General features: G+C 48.0%; 1 protein-coding gene across 8 annotated transcripts in view; it reads left to right on the plus strand.

Annotated features, from left to right (window-relative positions):
* LOC139553402 (homeobox protein Meis2-like) overlaps positions 1–27,442 on the plus strand; it is a 100,447-nt gene that overhangs the window by 51,972 nt on the left and 21,033 nt on the right. For all 8 annotated transcript variants that reach the window (XM_071365689.1, XM_071365688.1, XM_071365685.1 and 5 more), the window contains exon 9: positions 19,922–19,998. In XM_071365689.1, coding sequence (XP_071221790.1) covers positions 19,922–19,998 — 77 coding nt within the window. The remainder of the gene's footprint in view (positions 1–19,921; positions 19,999–27,442) is intronic.

Below are 27,442 nucleotides of genomic sequence, written 5' to 3' on the forward strand. Positions count from 1 at the left end.
CAAACAGTTTGAAATACACAACCGTTCTCATTTTACAGCACTGTTTTTAAAACTGTTTATACCATATTTTTGCTGCCTACACAATGTATTTTTATTCCACGATTTTGTATGTTTATAGGAGATAAAGAGTATGTTTTGTACGACTCTGGGTATTCATTGCGACGGTAGTGGTTTCATTTTCTCTTGTTTTGTGTTTTGTAAGGTTCAGAAGGGGGTGTAAGGGAGAAAGGGGGGTTGATGGGGTTCCTAAGGGGTCACGGAGGTTCAGGGCTGAAGGAGGCCCACACACTAATTTGTCATGTGCTCATTTGCCTCGGAGCCAAGAAGTCAGCTCTCCAGTCAGCCGTGGCAACCCAGGTGACCGTTTGGTTCACCGCCACTGCATACCCCTGTGTGTGTGTATGCTTACACATACCACATGACCCCAGGCTTATACGCCTATAAGAAAGCGAGAGTTGCCATATTAAGTGTATATATATGGAGTCTCTATCTGAAGTTTACAAAACTAAAGTGAAGCGATAATACATCAGGAAAGAGGAGAGTGGCTGTATTTTGGAAGTCACTGAAGTCAAGGATACTGAGTGAAGGGGAGCTTCAGGTATGCTGGGGAGGGACCTTTGGTTCCACAGTTTGTTCCTCTAACTAATGCTGCTCAGCTCAGCCACCCTGGAACGAGGACACAAGTCACTTCAGCTCAGTCTACCATCTGTTCCTCGCTAGCCTGGTTCTCACATGGGCCTGTGAAGCTGGGAAGCCACTGCACCGCCAGTCAGTCCTCATTGATAAAGACATAGAACTAATCCTTCCACCAGAAGATAAAACCATGACAAACAAAAACTGGACCCTAACAAATGTTTTCATTTCAACTATAGGAAACACTTTTTGTCTACCAGGGTTTTACAAGAACGAGCGAGACCTTTTTTCATACGAGAGAGAGAGAGAGAAAAAACTCCCTGAAAGTTTAGAAGGCGGTATCTAGTGACTCCCCTTTTTCTGGGCTGTATAATTATATGACAAGCCACATCAACCTTTGGTTGTTTCATGTCGGAGCCTTTTTGCAGTAATGCCCAGTGGTGTTGGTGTGTCGTGACTGACAAAGCTTTGTTTACAGTACGCAGAGCCATGTAGTCTGTGGCTGGCTGGTTGCTCCACAGGTTTAGTGGAGCATTAGGGGGTAATAGCCGTGAATTGTTTCACGCGCCGACATTAGACATTTTCACTTGGCCCCCTTAATCTAGATCTGTCATAGTTCCACTTCACAGATCCCAATCTAGAGTGGCACCTGATACAGAATACAGAATACAGCACAGTTCTCTTGCAGTTGTTACACACCTACTGTGTCAATGTCTCACATAGATCCTTATTGTCTCTCTAGATAAACAGTGTTGTGTGCTATTTAGTAGTTTACCCTACCTGTTATTAACAGGCAGCCTCTCGTACCTTCTCTCCTCCCCTCCTCTCCCTCCCTCCGTCCCTCCCTGTTGTTAATGCTCAGGCCTGCTGTTCGTGCCTTAACGCTCCTTGTTTAATGAAGTAGCAGAAATGAGTGCTTTCGCTAAGGGGATGTTTACAACACGTTGTTGCCGCTGTTAGGAGGTGATTAAGCCATGTGAAACTCTGCAGCGCATGCCAACAACAAAAAAAGAACAACCCTCAACATGTTCTCCCAAAAAGAAAGAACTACACCCCAAAACAACAACAAAAGGAAAACAAGTGCAATTGCAAGAGGCTCATGCATGTACTGTATGTTACCACTGATGTTTACAGCCACCGAACAAAAAATTAAATAATCCTATTTGAGAAAGCTTGAATTGTCTCAGAAATGCGACCAATTTGTGACATAAAGCTAGTTAGTTCAGTGCATCTTTAGTTAATATGAATCTCTTAAAGAGAAGCCAGGGGCCATCTGAAGCACATTCAGATGGGTGTTTACAGTGCTAGGGGCCACTTTGTGCAAGACCAGGGGCCCCTACCCTGTCGAGGTTACTGCACATGCCCTGACCTGAGCAGAAGACAAACAGAGGAGAGCTGAGGAGTGAAGGATTTATAAACTACTGCTCCATAGCTGGAGACTCGTCTTGCCTCTTCTAAGGCCTCACACTTCAGCAAAAACAGGCCTCAGCTACCCCCTCAACCCTTGCGCCTCCCTCCCTCCCACTGGCCTAACCCACTGCTGCAGTCATAACATTGATCCATTGGCTAAGGCCAGGCCTAGCTTACTCTTTTGGGGAAAAGAGGTGAATGATGTAATGGACTTGGAAGGAGGAAGGAGGGCAGTCTGCGCTACTGTATGCTGTGCCCCAATGGTGGGAAAACTCAAAACCAGGACTGGCACTGTTACAAATGGAGAGGCCCAGATTATCTGAGGCTTTCCTTGTCCTTGTTTTATGTGGTTATCTTCTCCATTGCAGACTGTGTTAGAGGAATGGGTTTGAGGCATTTGAATCTTCTCAGAGTAATTTTGTCAGACCTCTCATTCTCCCAACCTCACATTGTCTTCCCTCTCCCCTATCACATTTTCCTCTGTGCCATGCAATTTACCAAGCCAGAGGGGGTTGTGGGAAAATGGAAAAATGTGAAAAGCCCCCTGCACTCTATCGATAGCCCCCTTGGTCAGTTGAATCATGGGCCTGTGATGTGTTGGTGGTGACCAGCTAAATGAGATACTGTAGTTCTTCTCCCTCTAAGCTGCAGGCCTCAGAGCAGCCCATAACCCCCCCCCCCCCCCCATTTGGTATTTATCTCACACCAGGAAATGCAGGAAAAGGAGACGCACAAATAGTTGAGGAGGGTGAGGTTAAAGGATGGAGGCATCGGGCAGAAATCAAAAACAGACCTGGTGCTGTTCCTCTGTTTGGTTTGTCATGGGACCCTGAGTCTACCAAATCCCACTCCCGACATTTTGTTGTGTGATTTTCCTTTCCTCCACCTCCCCTTTCCTCCCTCCCCTCCTCCATTGCTTTTGTTTTGCTATGTGCTTATTCCAGGCAGGGGATTCCTTCACAGTGGGGTCCTTATAACTGGGAGCCATGCCTCTTGTTCTCACCTCAACTCCCCTCGCGCTCCTCCCCTCTTCATCTTTTCCATTCAATAATACGGCTCGCTTTGACACCATGGGCATGCAGTTTCATATCCGCCAATGCACAGTCTATGTGGAGGATGGAAACTGAGTGAGTGGGTCAATTTGTTGCGGTTTCCTCACTCGGACACTTTTTTGACAGATTTTTACAGCCTATCCCCACGTGTCACCCCTTTACCCACAATGGATTGGTCCATCTATAGCACCATAAGGCCATGTGAATCTGAGCGTGTGTAGATATAGCCATGTATCTGTTATCTATTGAGCAGGCCTAGTTCATCTCCTAAGATCATGTAAGTCTACACAGATGAGCGCATACGATACAGAGCCCTGCCACCTGCTGTATCAGAAAATAGCCCAGATACCCAAGAAAAAAGAGATTTGAGGAAAGAAGGCAAGAAGGCAAGCAAATCTAATAAAAATAACTAAATAAATCCAAATCTAAGTAGAGCAGGCCTTGGCTCCAGATGGGAATCTGTGTGAATATTGATTAAGGGGGAGAGCGAGCTAGTACCCCCGTATCCCCAGGGCTGGACCCTCTTGCTAAAGCTCATAAACCGAGCTTGTACAATTATTTAGATAAAGAGAGCCTGGCGCGACACCACATGCCTCGCAACCCTGCACCTCCTCCTCTCTCCTTGTTTCTCTTCCTATACCTCTTCCGCCTCCTCCTCCTTAACCTCATCTTCCTTATCCAGCATGAAGAAGTAAAAAGGGGGGGAAACCTGTAATTATCCACACTTTTCTGAATCCTTCCTTAATGTTCATTATTGAAACCAGCGGCAATTACAAGTTCAAAGAGGTTTAGAGGACCAGCAACCCGCATAATCAGGAGCAAATTAAGTGGCGCTCATTCGTCACAGCAGAGCACACACACACACACACACACACACACACACATTGGCAGGGGTGAATCATAGACACAGTGACAGGCATCAATTTCCACACAGGCAGGATCTCGGCCACCCCAGGGCGCTACCTCAGCACAGGATCCACAATCTTCTTATATACTGCTTTTGTGTTTTCCCCTGTGACAAAAACGTTAACGACGACATCTTAAGCAAACCCAGGCGGATACCACACTATACTATACCTACTATCTTCCCCTTGTTAGTGTCCTGTTGTGTTTGTATTTCCATCCCCCCTATCTCTATCCTCCCCTCTCCTCCTTCCTTCCCCTCTGTCATCCTGTCTTCCTGCCTATCTGGCTGGGTCCTGCCTGCAGCACGTGGGAGTGTGTGTTTCAGGCCCGTCCCCGGTGGTGCATCTCTGTTACCTTTGGGGCTGGGTCACAATGGCTAATCCTGTCTTCAGGTGCCTGTTCAGCACACTGAGAGGAGAGAGGAGAACCGGAGGTGAGCTCCTGTTACAAGACTCCCTGACCAGGGGTCACCACAGACACAGACACACACACACAGTGGTAGCCACAACACACACACAAACGCACACACACATCAAGTCCCACTCATCAGCCCCAGGTGGCTCAGCCCCTCCCTCCCTCTCTCTCTTTATCTCTCTACTGTACGTCTCCTTTTTCTCTCTCTCACTCTCTTCTTTCTCTCCCAGATCAGTCAAACTCTTGTTCGCATTAGGGGATCCCTGATATGATCACCGTGGGGAGCTGCTCTGGTGGCCATGTCCTCTCTCCTACCTGGCACCCTCTTTGTTAAAGCCTGTCTCTCAGGGACACAGGCTGGAGTCTCCACTGTATTGAATGTATAGAGCCCTGTCATTTGGACCTGCATCTCAGCCTGGGATTCAGCCACTGTTAGAAGAGTCCATTTTCATTGAAGGAAAGCCATTTATCTCTGCACCCAGAGACCGCCTTGTTTCATTAAGTAGCCCATCCAGGCAGACAGATGTGCCCGCCACACAGCCCTGTTTGCCTATGCAAGAGCGTGTATTAACCCACAATCGTTTGGGGGAGATGAATAGGCTAGCGGTCCTTCTTCCATTGATTATCTCCACGCCATTTCCCCTCCCCTCTCTCTCTTCCTGCTACCATATGAAAAGTAATGGAGCCTATGGAAAAGCATCTCTCTCTCTCTCTCTTCATGGGTCATTTTAAGTTATTTGGATTCAAACCGAGAGGGATCTCTTTAAGGCACAATTTGAGTGGAATTGAGTAAATAAAAGTGGAGTGCGCCGCGGAGAAAGAAGAAAAATACAGCGGCGACTGTAAAAAGATGTGTGTTTAAGCAAAGAAAACTGTACCGAACATGGAAGGAGGCTGATGTTAGCAGATGTTAGCAATTGCAGCGCAGGCAGAGGGATTCCTAGTGTTAGAAGGGCTCCTAATTGCCATAATGGACCTGGTAACCACTGACAGTAATGGAACCATCCTCAGCACCCAGAGTCGGGGGCCGGGTCCATCACCATCACCCGCCTGGTCCGCTTCAAGATGTCCACTGTTGATTTTAACAACAAGATGGTCAGGCAGATGAGGCCTTCTCCCATCGACCCTCATCCCAAAGCCCATCCACGATCCACTATCCTTCATCCACCTCTGTCATCCTTTATGGGTGAGCTTTCTTATGGACGCTAACATCCGACCCCACTTATTCCACTGTTGATCCTGGTATTGACTACACCCGTTGTCCTCCACCAGTATTTGAACTGGGGGCTTTGGGGGGGGGGGGGGGCTAAGGGGGGCTTTTTGGTGGGGGCCCAGGCGGACCTGAGCAGGCGGAAAGTTGAAAGTGGGCCTGTGTGTCTGTGTCTGTGATGGGCTGGGCTGGGCTGGGTCACCTCTGTAGTGGTTCAGCCTGCCTGGTGAAAGGCAGCAGGGCGGCAGGCAGGGCGCTGTGGGGGAAAATGACTTCCTGAGACATTATCATCAATCACCAGACAGGTCAGCTAGTCAGGCCCCTGATCCTGCCATCAGGAGGGGCTGGGAGGAGAAGAACAGAGGAGAGGAGAGGAGAGGGGGATGGGGATGGGTGGAGTAGGACTGGAATGGTAGAAAACACCAGTTAGGTGGAGAGCGTAGAAGAGCGGAGTTCCCATATTGGAAGTCCAGGTTTGGGGTGGTGTTCATGCTTTGGATGCCCCCTCTCCATTGGAAGAATAGGTAGTGGAGTACTGTACTGGAGGCATTACTATAGCTTAATAAAATCCCCTGCCCCTGCTGGTCAAAGTCTTCTCTCTCCCCACAGCTCAATTGACTCATTAATTATTCCACAGTACATGCAGAGGGGTGGTGGCAAATATAAAGAGGGCAAGAGACAGAGAGGGAGAAAGACAGAGGGAGGGCAAGAGACAGAGAGGGAGAAAGACAGAGGGAGGGCAAGAGACAGAGAGGGAGAAAGACAGAGGGAGGGCAAGAGACAGAGAGGGAGAAAGACAGAGGGAGGGCAAGAGACAGAGAGGGAGAAAGACAGAGGGAGGGCAAGAGACAGAGAGGGAGAAAGACAGAGGGAGGGCAAGAGACAGAGAGGGAGAAAGACAGAGGGAGGGCAAGAGACAGAGAGGGAGAAAGACAGAGGGAGGGCAAGAGACAGAGAGGGAGAAAGACAGAGGGAGGGCAAGAGACAGAGAGGGAGAAAGACAGAGGGAGGGCAAGAGACAGAGAGGGAGAAAGACAGAGGGAGGGCAAGAGACAGAGAGGGAGAAAGACAGAGGGAGGGCAAGAGACAGAGAGGGAGAAAGACAGAGGGAGGGCAAGAGACAGAGAGGGAGAAAGACAGAGGGAGGGCAAGAGACAGAGAGGGAGAAAGACAGAGGGAGGGCAAGAGACAGAGAGGGAGAAAGACAGAGGGAGGGCAAGAGACAGAGAGGGAGAAAGACAGAGGGAGGGCAAGAGACAGAGAGGGAGAAAGACAGAGGGAGGGCAAGAGACAGAGAGGGAGAAAGACAGAGGGAGGGCAAGAGACAGAGAGGGAGAAAGACAGAGGGAGGGCAAGAGACAGAGAGGGAGAAAGACAGAGGGAGGGCAAGAGAAAAAACAACAACAGCTGTCTTACACCTCCAGTCTGCCCCTCTCTCTCTCTCTCTCTCTCTCTCTCTCTCTCTCTCTCTCTCTCTCTCTCTCTCTCTCTCTCTCTCTCTCTCTCTCTCTCTCTCTCTCTCTCTCAACGAGAAAGAGAGAAAGGGAGGGGCTTGGGTTACCTCAGCGAGCGGTTGTGTTACATTCCTGAGAAGGGAAGGGGTGAGGGAGGGGGAGAGGAGAGAAGAGGAGGAAGTGGGGGGAGGGGGAGGGGTGTGGCTCAACGAGTTGTTGAAAAGAACACAGACGCTTGTCAACAGCCTCCGTGCCGTGGAGCCATCGTGCCTCGCTCTAGACCCAGTGGTTAATGACCCTCCCCTGCACTTTGGGGTCTGTGTGTGTGTGTGAGAGACAGAGAGTGAGACCGCCAAATCTCCCAGCAGTCCCACAGAATAGGGTGCGTGTCATTGCTTGTCTGTGGCAGAGGTCAGACAAAAGCCTCCAAATCCCCTTCTTTTCCCCCTACCTCAATCACTGTAGTGGATAGTCATACACTGAGTCACTGACTGACTGCATGTGGATTAACATAGGCCTCTCAATGGCAGAAAGAGAGATTGAGAGAGAGAGAGGGGGAGAGGGAGAGGAGAGAGTGCCAGCAGCCAGGCAAAATGGCCCATTAGATTTAAGGAGTAAAAGTTCATCAGCTTTGTTAATGGCAATGTATTTAGATGAAGTATGAATTACCCAGCTTTTATGGAGTGCTGAGAGGGAACTGGAGTGTCTGATCTAATGTTTTAGTGAGCTCTGCCGGCCACTCAGATGACTGGGCTGAGGCTGGAGAAGAGGAAGAGAGGGAGGGAGAGGGAAAGACAGGAGATGAGCGGTCAGAACAGAAATACGCTGCAAGGTCCCCTGAGTCCTTCGCCTGGACGCCTGCCTGATTGTCACTAACATGCGTAGCTGATCGGGTTAGCCCAGAGACGGAGACGTTTGTGGCTTCCAGGCTTTTTCTTCTTTGCGTTTCATTAGTTAGGAAAACCGACGGAGTGCATGAAAAAAAAGGTCAGTTACGATCGTTTCTGATTAGGTTCCCCCTGCTCCTCACACACACACTTGTACACTCCATACACACACACTCCATACACACACTCCATACACACACACTGCATACCCTTACACATACTTCCTACCCTCACACACACACACACACACACACACACTCTCCCCACCCTGGTCTAATAAGCGGTAAGCTGAGCTAGCTGATGGTCATCCTCCCATGGGGTTGCTGGGTGGCTGCCAGCTTCCTGCCTGCTTTGTCAGTGGATAAAGCCTGTAACAAACGAGGGGCCTGTAGCCAGCCTGGGCCAGTCAGGTCAAAGGTCAGTACGGCCCCAGGGCAGGATCAGGCCAGAAAGCACTACAGGGAAAGAGAGAGAGGGATGGATGGATGGACAGACAGAGGGAGGATGGTAGAATGCACTTAAGAGTATAGCCACGATTAGCCGGCCTAGACTTCTAAAAGCTACCACTCCTCTCTTCTCCATTCCGTTCTTCTCTCCTCAGCTCATTATACAGGCATTATAACTCCTCTGTCCTCTCGTGGAACATTAAGAAAGTGAAAGATCCTCGGGGCATGTGTCAGTGAACAGACACGTAGTTCTGAACAGACACACACACACACACACACACACACACACACACACACACACACACACACACACACACACACACACACACACACACACACACACACACACACACACACACACACACACACACACACACACACACACACACACACACACTGATGATTGACAGGGAAATCGCTTCCTTGAGTCATGCAACTGTCCCAGATCAAAGGGCTTCTCTCAAAGACGTGTGTTTGTGAAAGGCAGAAATGGCATCCTGCAACCTAAACAGACACAACAGGTATGGTGACTGATCAGGGCTTGGCTGTCTTTGTTTCACCTGAGTCGCTCAAAGTGCCTGTGATTTGAGATGAATAAACTTGTGGTTTACTCTCAGCACTTCCTTGACTGGGGCCTAAGCCTGAGTGTCTGAATGTATGGCCGTCTGTCTGTCCATCCGTCTGTCTGTCAGTGTTAAGACAACTGCTACTCCTCACCCCAGCAGTGTTCAGGCCATTCAGAGAAACAAGGACTTGACATGGTTGTCTTGAACACATTTAGAGTCATTAACAAACAGGAAATGTCCCCTGCAGCTGTTTCTGAAAGCAGCTCCTCAACCCCTTCACCCCCTGTAATGGACAAATGTTATCCTGCTTTGATATTTGAACCCCCCAAAAAAACAAATAAATTGACATTACAAATGTGCTATAACATCTCCAAATAGGCTTGACATTACGTACCTGCCCTGTGGGTTTTTGTTAGCCTACACTAAGTGGTTACTCTGCTGTTGTCATTGTGTCCTTGGGCAGGCTATTATAGCATAACGTAGTGGCCATTTCTGAGGCCAACAAGGAGTGTCTTTCTGAGAGACAGAATGGAGACGTCCTGGTCGTGTATGAATACTTAAATACTTACGCTCATTAACTTAATACTCAAGTGGAAGGAGAGTCCATCAAGGACCACTTTCAGGACCTCATCTAGCATAGGAGAACAAAACGCTTTCTCTCACCCCCCCCCCCCCCCCCCACACACACAAATGAACCTGTGCCACTACTCCAAGATAAAATCCCACTCTATTTCCTCTTGTGAAAGTTAAACAATGTTAGAGGACACAACAGAGAAGGGGGAAACATAGACAAGCTCTTCATGTAAATACTCAGAGTCATTCACAACCGACCATGAGAGTCTAGGAGGTGAAGTACGCCCGGCACTGTACCCCTGTCGCCTGACCCTGTTGCTCTTGGCTTACCCAGAAGCCCCTTGAAGGAGCACAGAGATTCCTGGGACACTCAGCGTGTAATAACCTTGTCCTGTTTCACGCAGACTAAATATATTAAAGTATGGAGCAGGGAAAGAGGAGGAAGGGAAGCGCTACTAAGGTACACTATAGTATATTTTGGTAGATAGAAGGTGCTCTTTGGTAAAAGGTGTAAATTGGTCATCAAAAAGAAAGGAGGACCAAGGCACTCTTCATATAATTAATTAAAATGCCTTTATTAGTATGGAATGTTCAATAGAAACAAAGTTGTTTAAAAACCGACGCGTTTCGGCTGCATGGCCTTCGTCAGGGAGTATGGAGCAGGGAAGTTCAGGCCCTGGGGAGAGGGATGGCGGGGGAGATCGATAATGGAACAGGGGTTGTTCAGAGGTAGTTAGATGCCTAATGGTGTAATACATGGGACATGTGCGGTCTAGGGTTTGTGACTTACAACTCCCAGCTGTACTGGTTCTGTAAGACTTTTCAGTCTCCCAGAGAAAGATTCAAGTTACAAAAGGTGTGTGCCACTGTAGCAGCACATGAAGAGTTAAGCCTGTCTCTTACAACGTGAAGGAATCAGTATTTCTATAGGGCCATCTTTGCCTTTCCTTTATCCTTGCCGGAGGCTAGAACAGATTCTCTCTCACCTCACCGTTTGGCTACAATAGCCAGGTGGATCTGGACACCATTAAGTTAACGTGAGAACGTTTAGGCCCAAATTCTTCCTCCTATGTCTTTAGGCCTTGGAAGCTTCCGCCTGACCCAGGTTGTTAGCCTGCTAGCCTGTTAGCCTGCTCACCGATTCCCTGCTTTTTTAATTTTTTTACCTTTATTTAACTAGGCAAGTCAGTTATGAACAAATTATTATTTACAATAACGGCCTATGAACAGTGGGTTAACTTCCTTGTTCAGGGACAGAACAACAGATTTTTACCTTGTCGGCTCGGGGATTCGATCTAGCAACCTTTCGGTTACATTTACATTTACATTTAAGTCATTTAGCAGACGCTCTTATCCAGAGCGACTTACAAATTGGTGCATTCACCTTATGACATCCAGTGGAACGGCCACTTTACAATAGTGCATCTAAATCTTTTAAGGGGGGGTGGAGTGAGAAGGATTACTTTATCCTATCCTAGGTATTCCTTAAAGAGGTGGGGTTTCAGGTGTCTCCGGAAGGTGGTGATTGACTCCGCTGTCCTGGCGTCGTGAGGGAGTTTGTTCCACCATTGGGGGGCCAGAGCAGCGAACAGTTTTGACTGGGCTGAGCGGGAACTGTACTTCCTCAGTGGTAGGGAGGCGAGCAGGCCAGAGGTGGATGAACGCAGTGCCCTTGTTTGGGCACTGCGTTCTTGTTTGGGCACTGCGGTTACTGGCCCAACGCTCTAACCACTAGGCTACCTGCCTCCGCTTTACAACGTGTGCTCAGGTCATTAAAGTGGTGTCGGTGTTTATCCAGCTAGCAGTGGACTGGGCCGTTTAGCGTGTAAGCAAAGGCTCACAATGACTTTATGACAGGCAATAGTGGCAAGTGGTGTGGATATGGGGGGTCCTGAATGATGGGCCAGGGGGATGGGCCCTTTCCTTTTTCACTGGCCCTAGGTGACCGTACCAGCCCGCTAATGACTACCTTATAGACCCTAAAAGTCACTTTCAAAGAGTATACATGAATTACTTCACACCACCCGCTGCAAGCTGTGCAACACCAAAGATGACTGCTCTTGCTGTACTGGAATACTGGTACAGTCTTTACAAAATCCATCTTGCAATTAAACACAATAGAAACACATTATTATTATTTATTTTTTATTAAAAAGGACTGTAAAGTAAATGTTGCCATGTAAAGCCATTGATAAAAGTTTTCACGGGGCAGTACAAGTGTTGACATTTTTTTTTATTTAAGAACAAATTCTCATTTACAATGACGACCTACCAGGAACAGTGGGTTAACTGCCTTGTTCAGGGGTAGAATTACAGATTTTTACCTTGTCAGCTCGGGGATTTGATCCAGCAACCTTTCGGTTACTAGTCCAACGCGCTAACCACTAGGCTACCTGCCGCCCCACATCAGGCTAGCTCTGAGCTCCGGCCAAATTCCTGCCCTGTAGGACCTGGCTTAAAGTGTGAGCAGAAACTTGGAAAGGAGGAGAGGAGAAGAAAGAGAAGAGTAGAGAGGAGGAGAGGAGGCCAGACTGGCTGGTGTTGAGTGTGGGGAGTATAGCCCCCGGGGCCGTAGAGTATGTAGGGAGAGAGAGAGAGAGAGAGAGAGAGAGAAGGGGAGCGAGAGAGAGAGAGAGAGAGAGAGAGAGAGAGAGAGAGAGAGAGAGAGAGAGAGAGAGAGAGAGAGAGAGAGAGAGAGAGAGAGAGAGAGAGAGAGAGAGAGAGAGAGAGAGAGAGAGAGAGAGAGAGAGAGAGAGAGAGAGAGAGAGAGAGAGAGAGAGAGAGAGAGAGAGAGAGAGAGAAGGGGGAGAGAGACCAGGTCCCCTCTGTAAGGATATGGGGATCATATTCCTCCCCTTGAAAGCGGTGGGGTGGCCGTGTGGTAGAAAGAGAAGCCATGAACTTGATCTGATGATTAAACAGTCCCATCTCTATGGCTGCGGGCCACATCTGAGACCAGAGACTGGAAAACAACACACGCACACACACTCACATGAGGGTCTTCCAAACCACTCCATCCACCTGCTCACCATAAACAGTACAAGGCTGTGGTAACACCAAGCTCTACCTTCCCCACTGTGGATATTTTCTTAGATAGTTGATAATAAGGATGTTATCAAAAGTAATACACCAGGAGACATACAGTACAGTTCACCGTAAACATCTCTCTCCTCTGATTGGCTGCTGGGTGTAGGCCGTTACCCATGAGCCTCAGCCCCTGCGCTTGCTCTGGGAGAGTGTGGGAGTGATTGGTTTATAGCCTCATGGACATTTAAGCCCAGATCTCACATATCCTCTAGAGATGCCTCCTCCCTCCCTCCCTCCCCTCCCTCCTTCCCTCCCTCCCTCCCACTCCCACACCTCCTCATTTGCCAGTTCCCCTCCTTCACAGGGGCAACAGTTTGCTTGGCAGGCTCTTGCACCATCTCCAATGAACATAAATGAATGGTGTAGAGCAAACAGTCTGACTGGCTGGGGGCCAAGAGCCCCATGCAGGAGGCCAGCCAGCGATTGTTGAGCTGAGTTGAGGGGGGGCTGGGGCCGCTGCCATAGTACTGCTGCAGCAGGCAGTACTACTATACTGAGCCCTGGCAGCCAAGCTAATGCTCCACAATAGGGCTGCCTGGCCACCACTTTGATGTCTATGACATGATAACTGTTTTATTTCAGAGAACAGTCTAGGTGTGTGTGTTTGTGTGTGTGTGTGTGTGTGTGTGTGTGTGTGTGTGTGTGTGTGTGTGTGTGTGTGTGTGTGTGTGTGTGTGTGTGTGTGTGTGTGTGTGTGTTTGTGTGTGTGTGTGTGTGTGTGTGTGTGTGTGTGTGTGTGTGTGTGTGTGTGTGTGTGTGTGTGTGTGTGTGTGTGTGTGTGTGTGTGTGCGCGTGTGCGTGTGTGTGTATGGATGGGGTCTGGATTGCTGGTGGATGGTTGTGTGGGAGTGTATTATATGTATGTGTGTGTGTGTGTGTGTGTGTGTGTGTGTGTGTGTGTGTGTGTGTGTGTGTGTGTGTGTGTGTGTGTGTGTGTGTGTGTGTGTGTGCACATGTGTGTGTGCACATGTGTGTGTGCACATGTGTGTGTGTGTGCACATGTGTGTGTGTGTGCACATGTGTGTGTGTGCACATGTGTGTGTGTGTGTCTGGCACAGTCTCAGGCAGTTGAAAGCAACAGAGGTTGAGTCATTGAGTCATGTGGCATTCTTGCCTGTTTTCTCCCTGTTGTCAGGAAGCAGCTTAGTCCCCAGGAAAATAAAACAAACACGAACCTAACCCCCTCCAAACCCCTCCACCCACCCAAAAACACACACACACAGGGAGGGAGAGGAGGATAGGAATACACAGCCTCCAAAAACCTTGTCTTTGAGCTTCAACAACAAGCAAAAATATAGGCCCACGTTTCAGCAGTCAAATGTTCATTGATTATAATGAAATAGCTATAGTGTAGGATTGTCAATTGTCAGCCCATTTGACGTTGTCAGACTGATAAACTAAATCCAACAACTCAAGGAAAAGGACTTTCATTATGAAATGTAAAAAACTATCGTGCCGTGCACTTTAATCAAATCATGAGGGATAACTTCAAAAAGTCAAATTGGATATATGTATGGCATATCTATTTAATCTATAAGAAATGCCTCAATCTCATTCATAACTGTAATAATATTAACAATGGCATATTTATATTTAAAATGTGCCAATCTTACTCCAACTCTATGCAGAGTACATATTAAAATGTCATGCCTTCATTTGCTTCTTTTTATTTAGACTGTGAGTATTATTTTTATCCCTGCTAGTCACTTTGATTAAAAAACAAATAAGATTGCAATCAATTTGGAAAATATATGAAATCCTACATTTGATTAATACATTGCTGCATAAAGCAAAATAGAAGATCCAAGTACACATTATCACAATACTATCAACACAATAAGCAATAGTGCCAAAAATATTTGACACTCAAACAATTATCATGTCAGTTTGCTAAGTGGCGTCTTTATTAAATATTGTTGAAATAAACATCGAAAGGATATACGGTTACAATAAGCCGATAGCGACATCGATTGGACCCAATTTACACCAATCAACACAAGGGAGGAAAACAAAACAAATGGGAGGATGGTTGGTGGTGTGTTGCCATGGCGTTGGGGGTAAAACAGCCAATGGCCTGTGATTTCCTGGGAGGGAGGGAGTCATTAGCATGGAATGGATTTGCAGGACACCGCAACCCTGTGGCCTGGGACTATAATTCATGCCACACTGGCCCTGCCGCTGATGATGTCATCCATCAGCTAGGGTCTGCAGTAGGCTCAGGGTGAAGGGGTGGGGGTGTAGGAGGATAAAGCGGTGGGGGTGAGATGAAGTTGGTATGGGGGGGGGGGGAGGTAATGGCTGGACAGTCGCAATTGGGAGGTGTGTTGTAGGAATGGCCACTGTATATTTATATGAATTTGATCCATAGCAAAGACATCCAGTAGATTTGAATGGATGGGCATGCAGTAGGAATTGATGGATATGGGATAAGGGTAAGAGTGGTCTAGTGGATGTAGGGTAAGGTGGAAAAGCTGGTCTGGCAGGTTATTCTCTGGGGCTAAAGGAGGAGTATGTAGGGAGGAATGATGGAAGCTTAGCTCAGCTGGTAATGTGCTGCAACCGCAGGGGCCATTATATTCAGCACTATCAGAGAGCACAGAGAGCATCACACCCTGTCATCTGGCCAACAGAGCCATCACGCACACACACACACACACAAGCGCGCGCGCGCGCGCGTGTGTGTGTGTGTGTGTGTGTGTGTGTGTGTGTGTGTGTGTGTGTGTGTGTGTGTGTGTGTGTGTGTGTGTGTGTGTGTGTGTGTGTGTGTGTGTGTGTGTGTGTGTGTGTGTGTGTGTGTGTGTATATTGGGGGGTGTATCTGTGGGTCAGATAGTAGAAATTAGAGGAGTGTGGTGGCGGGATAGCGCATGCTTGTGGCATTAGCGGACTTTCGTGTAATTAACAGAGCTGTTTCGATCACAAGAGGCCGGCCCCGCACTGTACTGGGCAATAAAACACACCGCTCATTTCTAGGCCTAATTATTTATAGACTGGATGGAGCGCTTTAGATTTTGTGGCCAATTCCCCTTTTCAGGATATTGGTTTTGGTGTTTGTAACTCGCTCTATTGATTCCATTCAAAGCTAGCTGAGGGAGATTTTCAATAACCTCTTTGATCTCTGTGGGTTTGGTTTGTGTTGCATCCATTAAGAAATCATGTCACACATGCTTCTGAGGGTGGACAGACATCTTAAGGAAAGAAAAAAACAATCAACAATCAAAAACACTGAATGATTTATTATTTTCGACTTAACACATTTGTCTCTCACTCAGAGTATATCTCGGGTTTTCATATTATTTCTTTGACATTGGTGATTTACTGCCCTAGATTTTTTACTGAGGAAATGAACGTGAAGAGGTTGCTCAAAGGGCTAAATACCCTTCCTCCAATTTTACGGCTGCTGTAGCCCTGTAACCTCTATCCTGCCATGATGGCCTAGTTCTCTGGGTTGTGTGTACAAAGCACCCCGGCCTGTATTAGCTCCTAGACCGCAGCACTGTCCATTTTGTCTGGCCGTGATATTCAGAGCCCCCATGCTTTAGAGTGCTGCCACAATGTAAAGCTGTGGGTGGCCTGCAGACTCTCACTCATAGAAACAGGGGGAACGAGAGAGAGAGAGAGAGAGAGAGAGAGAGAGATGAGGAGGTGAGGTGGAGGAGTGGAGAGGGGGGTGGCTGTAAGCCGTAAGACACAGGCACATGTTTACTGTGTGTGTGCATGTGTGTGTATATATACTGTATGTGTGTGTGAGGCTGGGGGGTTCTGGTGGAGGGAGGCTGAGTGAAATAGGATTTTTTTAGTGTCGTGTCTATGTGGTTAGGAGTAAATCTCCTTACTCAGGGCTTTTTTGCTGCAAGGGGCTTTAACATCCCCACTCTCCTTGATGAGACATCTTTCTTGTTTGTTCAAACCATTCATTATGTGGTGCTGCTGGCCACGGCGTGCCACGGCCCGCTGTATTTATCACCCGGCCCGGCTGACAGTGGGGCGATTGATGACCGGGTCTGAGCCCGAGAGGCCGAGGAAGCCTTAATGCAATGTAAATGACCCACTCCCATTTTCAATCTGGCCCTGTCTGCTCCTCTCCCCTCACCTCCGCTCCCCATTAGTGTGTGTGTGTGTGTGTGTGTGTGTGTGTGTGTGTGTGTGTGTGTGTGTGTGTGTGTGTGTGTGTGTGTGTGTGTGTGTGTGTGTGTGTGTGTGTGTGTGTGTGTGTGTGTGTGTGTGTGTGTGTGTGTTCATGTCAGAGTGTTTGTGTGGGTTTTGATGGTGGCCGTGGTCATTGCTAGTGTGAAGAAGCCAGGGAAGCTGAGAGTGGAGGGAGAGGGAGGAAAGGTCCTTACTCTTATTACATGTTGTTGTGCAGGGAAGAGAAGAGAAAAGCCAAACACACTCTCATAAAGGTGGAGACACACACACACACACACACACACACAGAAAAAACCTGTCTGCCTCAGCCAAGAAAATGTCAGCACCTGGCAATCAAACAATGTATTTCTATGTAAGCATTATCATCTTTCTTTGTTAATGATTTTAGCATATTAAAAAGGACTGCATACACAAGTAGAAATCAGATTAATCCTCCTTGCAGCCTTGATTCATTATTTGTCCAATCCCAGCCCTGTTTGTTATTAATTGAGCACATTCCTCTTTTCTTCTTTCATTTAATTAAAAAGGCACATTGAGACAGACATTGTTACCTGAAGAAATGCTCTACTGTTTGTTCTACTGGTAGGATATAACAAGTTATATTATATCTATTCTTGTAGCTGTAAATGAGAAAATGGAGCAATGATTATCTTTTGAAGTTATTTTATATTGAAAAGTATAGGGCCAAAATGACATTGATACAAGTTACTATCATACTATCAATGCGTACCCTGCATTGGTCTGGTGAAAAACTGAAACAAGAAACAAAGTAAAGGTTGTTGGCAGAGGGTAAATGAGGGAGGAGGGGTGACAGAGGGTAAAGGAGGGAGGAGGGGTGACAGAGGGTAAAGGAGGGAGGAGGGGTGACAGAGGGTAAAGGAGGGAGGAGGGGTGACAGAGGGTAAAGGAGGGAGGAGGGGTGACAGAGGGTAAAGGAGGGAGGAGGGGTGACAGAGGGTAAAGGAGGGAGGAGGGGTGGCAGAGGGTAAAGGAGGGAGGAGGGGTGAGGAGGGTAAAGGAGGGAGGAGGGGTGACAGAGGGTAAAGGAGGGAGGAGGGGTGGGAGAGGGTAAAGGGGTGACAGAGGGGTAAAGGAGGGTAAAGGAGGGAGGAGGGGTGAGGAGAGGGTAAAGGGGTGACAGAGGGGTGACAGAGGGTAAAGGAGGGAGGAGGGGTGGCAGAGGGTAAAGGAGGGAGGAGGGGTGGGAGAGGGTAAAGGGGTGACAGAGGGGTGACAGAGGGTAAAGGAGGGAGGAGGGGTGGGAGAGGGTAAAGGGGTGACAGAGGGGTGACAGAGGGTAAAGGGGTGACAGAGGGTAAAGGAGGGAGGAGGGGTGGGAGAGGGTAAAGGGGTGACAGAGGGGTGACAGAGGGTAAAGGAGGGAGGATGGGTGGGAGAGGGTAAAGGGGTGACAGAGGGTAAAGGAGGGAGGAGGGGTGGGAGAGGGTAAAGGGGTGACAGAGGGGTGACAGAGGGTAAAGGAGGGAGGAGGGGTGGGAGAGGGTAAAGGGGTGACAGAGGGGTGACAGAGGGTAAAGGAGGGAGGAGGGGTGGCAGAGGGTAAAGGGGTGACAGAGGGGTGACAGAGGGGTGACAGAGGGGTGACAGAGGGGTGACAGAGGGTAAAGAAGGGAGGAGGGGTGGCAGAGGGTAAAGGGGTGACAGAGGGGTGACAGAGGGTAAAGGAGGGAGGAGGGGTGGCAGAGGGTAAAGGGGTGACAGAGGGGTGACAGAGGGTAAAGGAGGGAGGAGGGGTGGCAGAGGGTAAAGGGGTGACAGAGGGGTGACAGAGGGGTGACAGAGGGGTGACAGAGGGGTGACAGAGGGTAAAGGGGTGACAGAGGGGTGACAGAGGGGTGACAGAGGGTAAAGGAGGGAGGAGGGGTGGCAGAGGGTAAAGGGGTGACAGAGGGGTGACAGAGGGTAAAGGAGGGAGGAGGGGTGGCAGAGGGTAAAGGGGTGACAGAGGGGTGACAGAGGGGTGACAGAGGGTAAAGGAGGGAGGAGGGGTGGCAGAGGGTAAAGGGGTGACAGAGGGGTGACAGAGGGTAAAGGGGTGACAGAGGGTAAAGGGGTGACAGAGGGGTGACAGAGGGGTGACAGAGGGGTGACAGAGGGGTGACAGAGGGTAAAGCGTTTGTCGATGGATGAGTAGGATTAAGATGTCACCTTTTAAACCCCAGTGTCTGTGTGTGTCTGTCGTGTGTTTGTGTGTGCTTGCCATCCACACATGTATGTGTGTCGTGTGTGTGCGGAGCGGCTGAATGAAACACATAGCGACTCGTTTGTTGCGTTTGCGTGTACACTTTCCCCTAATCTAGCCCTTAAAGACATCTGTCACCAGCGATCACTGTTGTTTTGTCATGCTTCATAGCAGCAACAGCAGTGTACACACACAACAGGCCCAAGGTCTGCCATTTATATCATCTCATGTTTGCTATATTGAATCTGACACAAATAGTATCATTACAGTTCCACTCTGGGAATTACATTTGCAGGTAGAGGTGTTGAGATAGAGAGCGAGAGAGAGCGGAGACATTTCCTATCATTCTGTTCCTCTCAGCGCTGCACGGGCCTCTGTATGAAACCAGAGTACCATGTTTTCCCTTCTGACATTCAAGGAAGATAAATTGATTCAATGCAAATCTTCACACACTCATTTTCTATATTGTATTACAAACGGGAGTCTAAGACACTGGAGAATGAGGGGGAGAGAGGCTGTGTGTGTTGGATGGAATGAGGAAGGAGGGTTTTCGCAGTTGGCAGTTTTGACAAACTTGTTTGACCACCTCTTGACAGGTTTGCACTGATTTGCGCAGTGTGTGTGTGTGTGTGTGTGTGTGTGTTCATGTATGGGCAGTCATGTGTATGCTTTGTATGTCATGTCTATACATTAGGAAGAGGCGGGGTTAGTTGTAGGCCATGGGAGATATAGTCTTCACCTACACTGTACATGTTATGCCACAACACACACAGTGCAATACCCCTGTACATAGTCATGACTGGGAGCTACAACATCCGTACCTCAGCCACGGCTCTCCCTCTCTCTGAGTGTGATACGACACGGGAATATTTATGCTTATCTCTTTGAACAAAGAAACTCATCTCGTCTATCTCTCTGTCTTTCTCTTGTAGCACCCGTACCCTTCTGAAGAACAGAAAAAGCAGCTAGCCCAAGACACAGGCCTGACCATCTTACAAGTAAACAACTGGTGAGTCAAGTCTTCACGTCCTCCTATCTCTGCCACCAGCATCGCTCTGCCTTTCATTTTCAAAAGCCTTCCTCTCCCTCTTCCCACCCGGCAGCCAAGACGGCTAAGACTCCTAAAGTGTGAAAACCGTTTATGTACAGTCCCCCCTCCTACCACACCTCATCTCACACACACACAAAAACACATGCACACACACACACCAAACACACATATGTCTTTGTGGCATCCCTGGATGCCAGGTATCAGGATGTTGTGGCTTTATCAGCAAAGTGTTTAGCACGAAGTCACCAGTCTCTGCTGTTTATATACATGTGTTCACTTGGATATGGTTGAAGCAAAAAGGAGAGATCACATGGCACCCCCCACCTTACCTCCCCTTCATCTACTACCAGTACCACCACCACTGCCACACAAGCAAAACCCACCAGCCGCCCCCTCCCCTTTTTACACATGCTATATGGTGGATTAAGGTTTTCGGTGGCCTGGCCAGCAGTCTCTTTGTAGATGGCTTAGCACATAACTGGGGGTGGTGGATTAAATAAAATGATCACAGAAGCAAAGAAATGATACAGGAATTACGTATCAAAATACTAGCCCAGGTTTTATCTACGGCTTAATTTTGTTCAGCACATTCTCGGGGTGATGTTCAGATTAATTGAACTGACAGCTTCCTTTCAGAATTGCGGGAAGGTATTTGCACGGATTTCAGGTCTTACACAAACTTAATTACATGGAACCTCATTTTATCATTTTAATTCCATGTAGCGAGGGTTCTATTTACAAATGAGAAGTCTCTGCCTTTTATTCACAGCTTTCCTTAATATATTTATCAAAGCGGGTTCATTTACAAAGTGCTCTATCTGTTGGGTACAGGCAGGCCGACATTAACCAAGCTTTTAGGTTTATCACACTTGCAGCCTGACAAGACACCCGAGGGTCAATTGATTTTTTGGTTCCTTGATTCATTTTTTTTCTAATTTATCCGGGATCACAATGAGAAACATGCCTGGAGAATTAGCTCGGTTTGTCTGCCTTATCTGTCAGACCATTTTTTTCCCTTCCCTCTCTCTCTCCTTTTTTTTTTAGCAGAGGGAAGTCAAGCTACTTAAATTGGCCACAGGAACCGCTGTTATCAGTCTTTAATGCACCCTACAGTGTGGATAGCATTTCAATTACACCAGTAACCAAAGATTAGCCCCCGCTTGCCTGTTTCATGCCTCGCCGTGCCGCTGTTTCGGGACGCCACGCACCTTACCTACAGGAGCAGAAAATTGAGTTGCCTTGCCTGTGTCATGGTGATTAATGCAGAAATAGTCTACTAACCTGAGAGGAATGAGAGAGAGCGAGAGAGAGCGAGAGAGAGAGAGACTGAGGAGAGAGACAGAGCGAGAGAGAGAGAGACTGAGGAGAGAGACAGAGCGAGAGAGAGAGAGACTGAGGAGAGAGACAGAGCGAGAGAGAGAGAGACTGAGGAGAGAGACAGAGCGAGAGAGAGAGAGACAGAGCGAGAGAGAGAGAGACTGAGGAGAGAGACAGAGCGAGAGAGAGAGAGACTGAGGAGAGAGACAGAGCGAGAGAGGAATAGCGACAGAGACAGAGAGAGATAGAATCAGAGAAAAATGCAGCCGATCTGTTTATAAACAGGCTGAAAATGTGTCTTGGCGGGATGCATTGTCACGAGCCCAGTCTCCCAGCCAGAGCCCAGACATACCGTGAGCCAGAACCCATGGCCTTAGTTTCACTTATACATTAGCGCTAGCTAACAAAAACACACCAGGAATCTGTTTTCACGAATAAAGTCATTAGAGAGGCTTATAGTGGCTTCTGGTGGCATGCCTCTGGTGTCTCTGGTGGCGTTGTGGGATAGAGGGGGCAGGGAGAGCCGTTGGGAGCCAGCACCGTGTTATTTGGTGTTTAACGGTGCACGAAAGATGAGCCATAGACAGGATGAAATTAGATTTTTTAAAATTTATAACCAGGCATGGCGGTGTGGTGAGGTAGAGTTAAATGGCCCTTTGTTTGGGACCCGGCCCCTCTCTCTTTGGTCTGCTGTCGTCTCCTCCCGGGTCCAGGGCCCTGAGAGATGGGCCATCCCTCCACCCAGGATATGATAGAGGATATTTCGGCCTTATGAGATTCCTGTTGATGGGGCCAGAAAAAAACGGCCTCTGAAATTCCTGGCTGGCCGAGGGAGTGCATTGTGTGCTGCTTTCCTTTGATTTGGGGCGCTGCCGGGTTATTGGCCCGCGACAGAGAGATAGACGGAGGGAGGGAAAAGAGAGAGCGGGAGAGAGCGAGAGAGCGAGAGGGACGGCCACCGTCTTCAGTTTCCAGCTCTCCCCCTTGGGGGAGGATGTCCTGAATCACGGCTTTGTCCACCGGCACAATCACGGCCCAAGGAGGGCACAAGGGTGCTCTGTGTAGTGTCAACGGACGGCGCATCTCCCTCTCTCTCCCTTTCACCCTGCCAAGCCCTCCACCAACCTCCCCCCAGCACACTTACCTGCCCCTCACCTCACCTGTATTACCCCCCGAAGGACTATTGCAGCTGTGGAGTATTTCTTTGGTTATTTTCCAAGTCCCTTACCTAGAAAGACAAGGCCTTACAACGTATTAGCCTTGAAAGCTATAGGCTAAAAGCTATATGCTGAGTGCTAGCGGGAAGCTAATAAGTGTCACTGTAAGCTGTTAGCTTGCAACCTCACCTGTTGGCTTATACAGCCCACACCCCATTAGCCAAGTGTTGCTAATATGGAACAAACAGTGCAGGTTAAAGTACACTTTATCACTGCACTGATTTGCAATGGAGGAGGAGGAGGAGGCAGGGTAAATTGTTCCTCAAACACTGGCCTTGTGTGTGTTAATAGCTAGAGTGACACTGCACCCTCTGTGTGTGTACAGTGTGGTGGGGGACATAGGTTCACCATTAGTTAGCGTCTTGTTTGCTCTGCATACAGTGTGGAAATTAGCATCACCCTAACAGTATTGGGGAGTGGTCGGAAAACATTGAAACATTCGTTTGAGATTGAAAAGGAGGGTGAGGGTTGTGACTAGAGGTTCCACCTAGCAGAGGAGGTGAATCAGCAGGCCTTCCTTGGCTCAGGTAGAGATGCCTTGGAACAGCGTGGGGACTGGAGGCAAGGATCCAGAATGTAGAATCCAGCTGCAGTTGTCATTGTGAGCAGAATGCAGCAGCTCTGTGTTATTCTATCAGTCTGGGCTAAATGGGGCCTGACCGGTTCCTTTCATGTCTCAGCATCAGGCCCAGCACGACATGCCCCCGCTCACTACCATCAACACACCATTCATTATTTACTCCTACATACACACACACACACACGCACGCACACACACACACAGGGTTATTACGCAGCCCTGAGAGATGAGTCCGATGACAGACGACCGAGGAGAGCAACAGCGCCTAAAAAAAGGAAGGAAATCGTCCCCTCATTATTCCCTCATCTCACAGGCAGGCAGGCAGGCAGTTGGCCATTTCCATGGCACAGAGAGAGAGAGAGAGAGAGAGAGAGAGAGAGAGAGAGAGAGAGAGAGAGAGAGAGAGAGAGAGAGAGAGAGAGAGAGAGAGAGAGAGAGAGAGAGAGAGAGAGAGGGAGAGAGAGAGAGAGAGGGAGAGGGGGAGAGAGAGAGAGAGAGAGGCCATAATGACTGAGTGTCATAGCATTGGAGCACTAATAACAATAAAGAGGGCACTGAGCCACACTCTATTGTTACCTATCCACCTCCTCACTGGGGCTCGGCGCTAGGGAAAACACACACAGAGGGAGAGGCTCTAATTAGCGGCAGAAAGGAATACAATGAGTGAGTTATTAAGACACGGGGGCGACCTTTGGCCTCTGTCAGAACACAGGTCACATGATAAGGGGATGGATATCCGCCAGACCATGGCGCCAAGTACCCATTGATGCCAACGTGGGAGATAGTCAGGCTAGACGGGATCCATAGACAGTAGAGGGAGAGGCACAGCTGAGGTGATAGAGGGGGGACTCAGGGGTCTGTCTGCACCCCTCGAAAGTCCAAATTCCATTTTTACGTAAAATCACCACATTCTTGTGATGTCACAGTTTGGACTGCGCCTCACTGTTTATTTTGTCCATCCAGCCAGAATCAGTAAAGTTTCTCTATTTGTTCTCCCATACTGCTCGCTGTCGATCAGCCTGCCGTAGTTAGTGTGTTAGCTAGCATATAGCTTGACTGCAGTGGAACTCCCTTCTCAGCATGCTATCCCCCCCGCCCTACTCCCCCCCCCCCCCCCCCCCCCCCCCCTCAGACTTGGACTCACCGTAGAGAGGCATATGCCGCTATAGATTCACATGCAACATCTTATTAGTGGTGTGGATAACTAGATACACAACATGTGTCTATAGTGGTGTCTGGGCAGGTTAAAAAAAAGACGAAGGCTAGCTATTGTTACTTCACTTACTGCAGCTTTTTCCTCCCCCTTGAGAAAGCCCAGGGAGACACTTAGAAACAGTGCTTTTTATGATTTGTAGGATTTCTTTATGACCCTCCGACTTGGCATGAGGAGCTGTCATGAAATGCTAAATAATAACTAATATTTTCCAAATGTAAAAATGTGAAACCTCGTTTTGTGTTTCTATATCTTCTCACTCATCTAAGCATTTTGGGGTTTTACACAGAGGCATCTGAGTTCCTCTCCAACCTCTCTGTTTGTCCCCTGGACTTCTAAATATACTGCAGGGGGTTGTAGCAGCCGGGCGGGTGTATATATCTGTCTATCTACAAGAAAAAGTATGTGAACCCTTTGGAAATACCTGGATTTCTGCATCAATTGGTCATATAATTTGATCTGATCTTCATCTAGGTCACAACAATAGACAAACACAGTCTGCTTAAACTAATAACACACGAACAATTCTACGTTTTCATGTCTTTATTTAACACACCGTGTAAACATTCACAGTGCAGGGTGGAAAAAGTATGTGAACCCACAAATAAAAAAATAAAATAAACTTGATTGAACCCTTGGATTTAATAACTGGTTGACCCTCCTTTGGCAGGAATAACCTCAACCAAAAGTTTTCTGTAGTTGCGGATCAGACCGGTCAGGAGGAATTTTGGACCATTCCTCTTTACAAAACTGTTTCAGTTCAGCAATATTCTTGGGATGTCTGGTGTGAACTGCTCTCGAGGTCATGCCACAGCATCTCAATCGGGTTGAGGTCAGGACTCTAACTGGGCCACTCCAGAAGGCGTATTCTCTTCTGTTGAAGTCATTCTGTTGTTGATTTACTCTGTGTTTTGGGTCGTTGTCCTGTTGCATCACCCAACTTTTGTTGAGCTTCAATTGGCGGACAGATAGCCTAACATTCTCCTGCAAAATGTCTTGATAAACTTGGGAATTCATTTTTCTGTCGATGATAACAAGCTGTCCAGGCCCTGAGGCAGCAAAGCAGCCCCAAACTATGATGCTCCTTCACCATACTTCAGTGGTTGGGATGAGGGTTTGATGTTGGTGTGCTGTGCTGTGCCTTTTTTCCTCCACACATAGTGTTGTGTGTTCCTTCCAAACAACTCAACTGTAGTTTCATCTGTCCACAGAATATTTTGCCAGCAGCGCTGTGGAACATCCAGGTGCACTTTTGCAAACTTCAGACATGCAGCAGCAATGTTTTTTTTGGACAGCAGTGGCTTCCTCTGTGGTGTCTTCCCATGAACACCATTCTTGTTTAGTGTTTTATGTATCGTAGACTCGTCAACAGAGATGTTAGCATGTTCCAGAGATTTCTGTAAGTCTTTAGCTGACACTCTAGGATTCTTCTTAACCTCATTGAGCATTCTGCGCTGTGCTCTTGCAGTCATCTTTGCAGGACGGCCACTCCTAGGGAGAGTAGCAACAGTGCTGAACTTTCTCCATTTATAGACAATTTGTCTTACAGTGGACTGATGAACATCAAGGCTTTTAGAGATACTTTTGTAACCCTTTCCAGCTTTATGCAAGTCAACAATTCTTAATCTTAGGTCTTCTGAGATCTCTTTTATTCAACGCATGGTTCACATCACATTTTGTGAGTGTTTTTTATAGGGCAAGGCCACTCTAACCAACATCTCCAATCTCGTCTCATAGATTGGACTCCAGGTTAGCTGACTCCTAAGTCATTAGCCTAGGGGTTCACATACTGTTTCCAACCTACACTGTGAATGTTTAAATGATGTATTCAATATAGACACGAAAAATACAAGAATTTGTGTCTTATTAGTCTAAGCACACTATGTTTGTCTATTGTTGTGACTTAGATGAAGATCAGATCAAATTTGATGACCAATTAATCAGGGATCCAGGTAATTCCAAAGTGTTCACATACTTTTTCTTGCCACTGTGTGTGTGTCGTGTGTGTGTGTGTGTGTGTGTGTGTGTGTGTGTGTGTGTGTGTGTGTGTGTGTGTGTGTGTGTGTGTGTGTGTGTGTGTGTGTGTGTGTGTGTGTGTGTGTGTGTGTGTGTGTGTGTGTGTGTGTGTGTGTGTTTCCTTGTGTGCGTGTGCGCGCATGTGTATGTGTTTGTGCATGTGTGTGCTTGCCGGGCGCTGCCAACACGGGCACCATGATCCCTCTCATTTAGGGACCACTAATTGGCAGTTAATTAGCAGAATTTACTCTGTTGTCACATCCCAAGTGCCTCACTCCCACCACCAACAGCCCCCTCCCTCCAGGATAATTTGATCTGGCTGTAATATTAATCCCACTTTAGTTAAACCATTTTCCATGTTTGGAGGAGAAAAACATATTTTTGATTATTGCCAGAACAGAATCCCTCTCTGTTGTGTTGCAGTTTTATTTGGTTAATCGTTTCGCTAAGTGCGACTGAATGAGAGACTAATGTCTAGCTCAGTCACACACACACACACCCATACATCCATTTACTGGTTCTCACACTCAGATATTAGCGTAACATGCATACAGTAAGTGCTGTCACAGCTGATGAATGTGTGTGGCAGTGTGTCTGCCCATGTGTGTAATGGGTGGCAGTGCCAGCCATGATGGTTGGGTGAGATTAACAAGACCCTGTCCACCTGTCTGGGCATGAAGGGCCACATTGGGTCATAGGCTGGCACAGTGCGCCCACCACGCCATGGTCATGGGTCGAGAGAGGGACCCACCTCCGTGTGAGAGGGGAGTTCTGAAAAACAGTTGGCTCCTTAAGAAAAGCTGGCAGACTCAGCTGATCATAGAAAATGAAGACCTTTTTTAGTTGTTTTCCCGTAACCAAGTCAAGTCTTTCCAGAGTTGGGGTCAACATGCTACAAGAAGCCAGACAAGGCAGGAGGGAGGGCGAGAGAGAGAGGGCGAGAGAGAGGGGGGGGGAGAGAGAGAGAGAGAGAGAGAGAGAGAGAGAGAGAGAGAGAGAGAGAGAGAGAGAGAGAGAGAGAGAGAGAGAGAGAGAGAGAGAGAGAGAGAGGGAGAGAGA

This window comes from Salvelinus alpinus, chromosome 25 (genome assembly GCF_045679555.1).
Source record: "Salvelinus alpinus chromosome 25, SLU_Salpinus.1, whole genome shotgun sequence".
In the NCBI taxonomy this organism is placed as follows: Eukaryota; Metazoa; Chordata; class Actinopteri; order Salmoniformes; family Salmonidae; genus Salvelinus; species Salvelinus alpinus.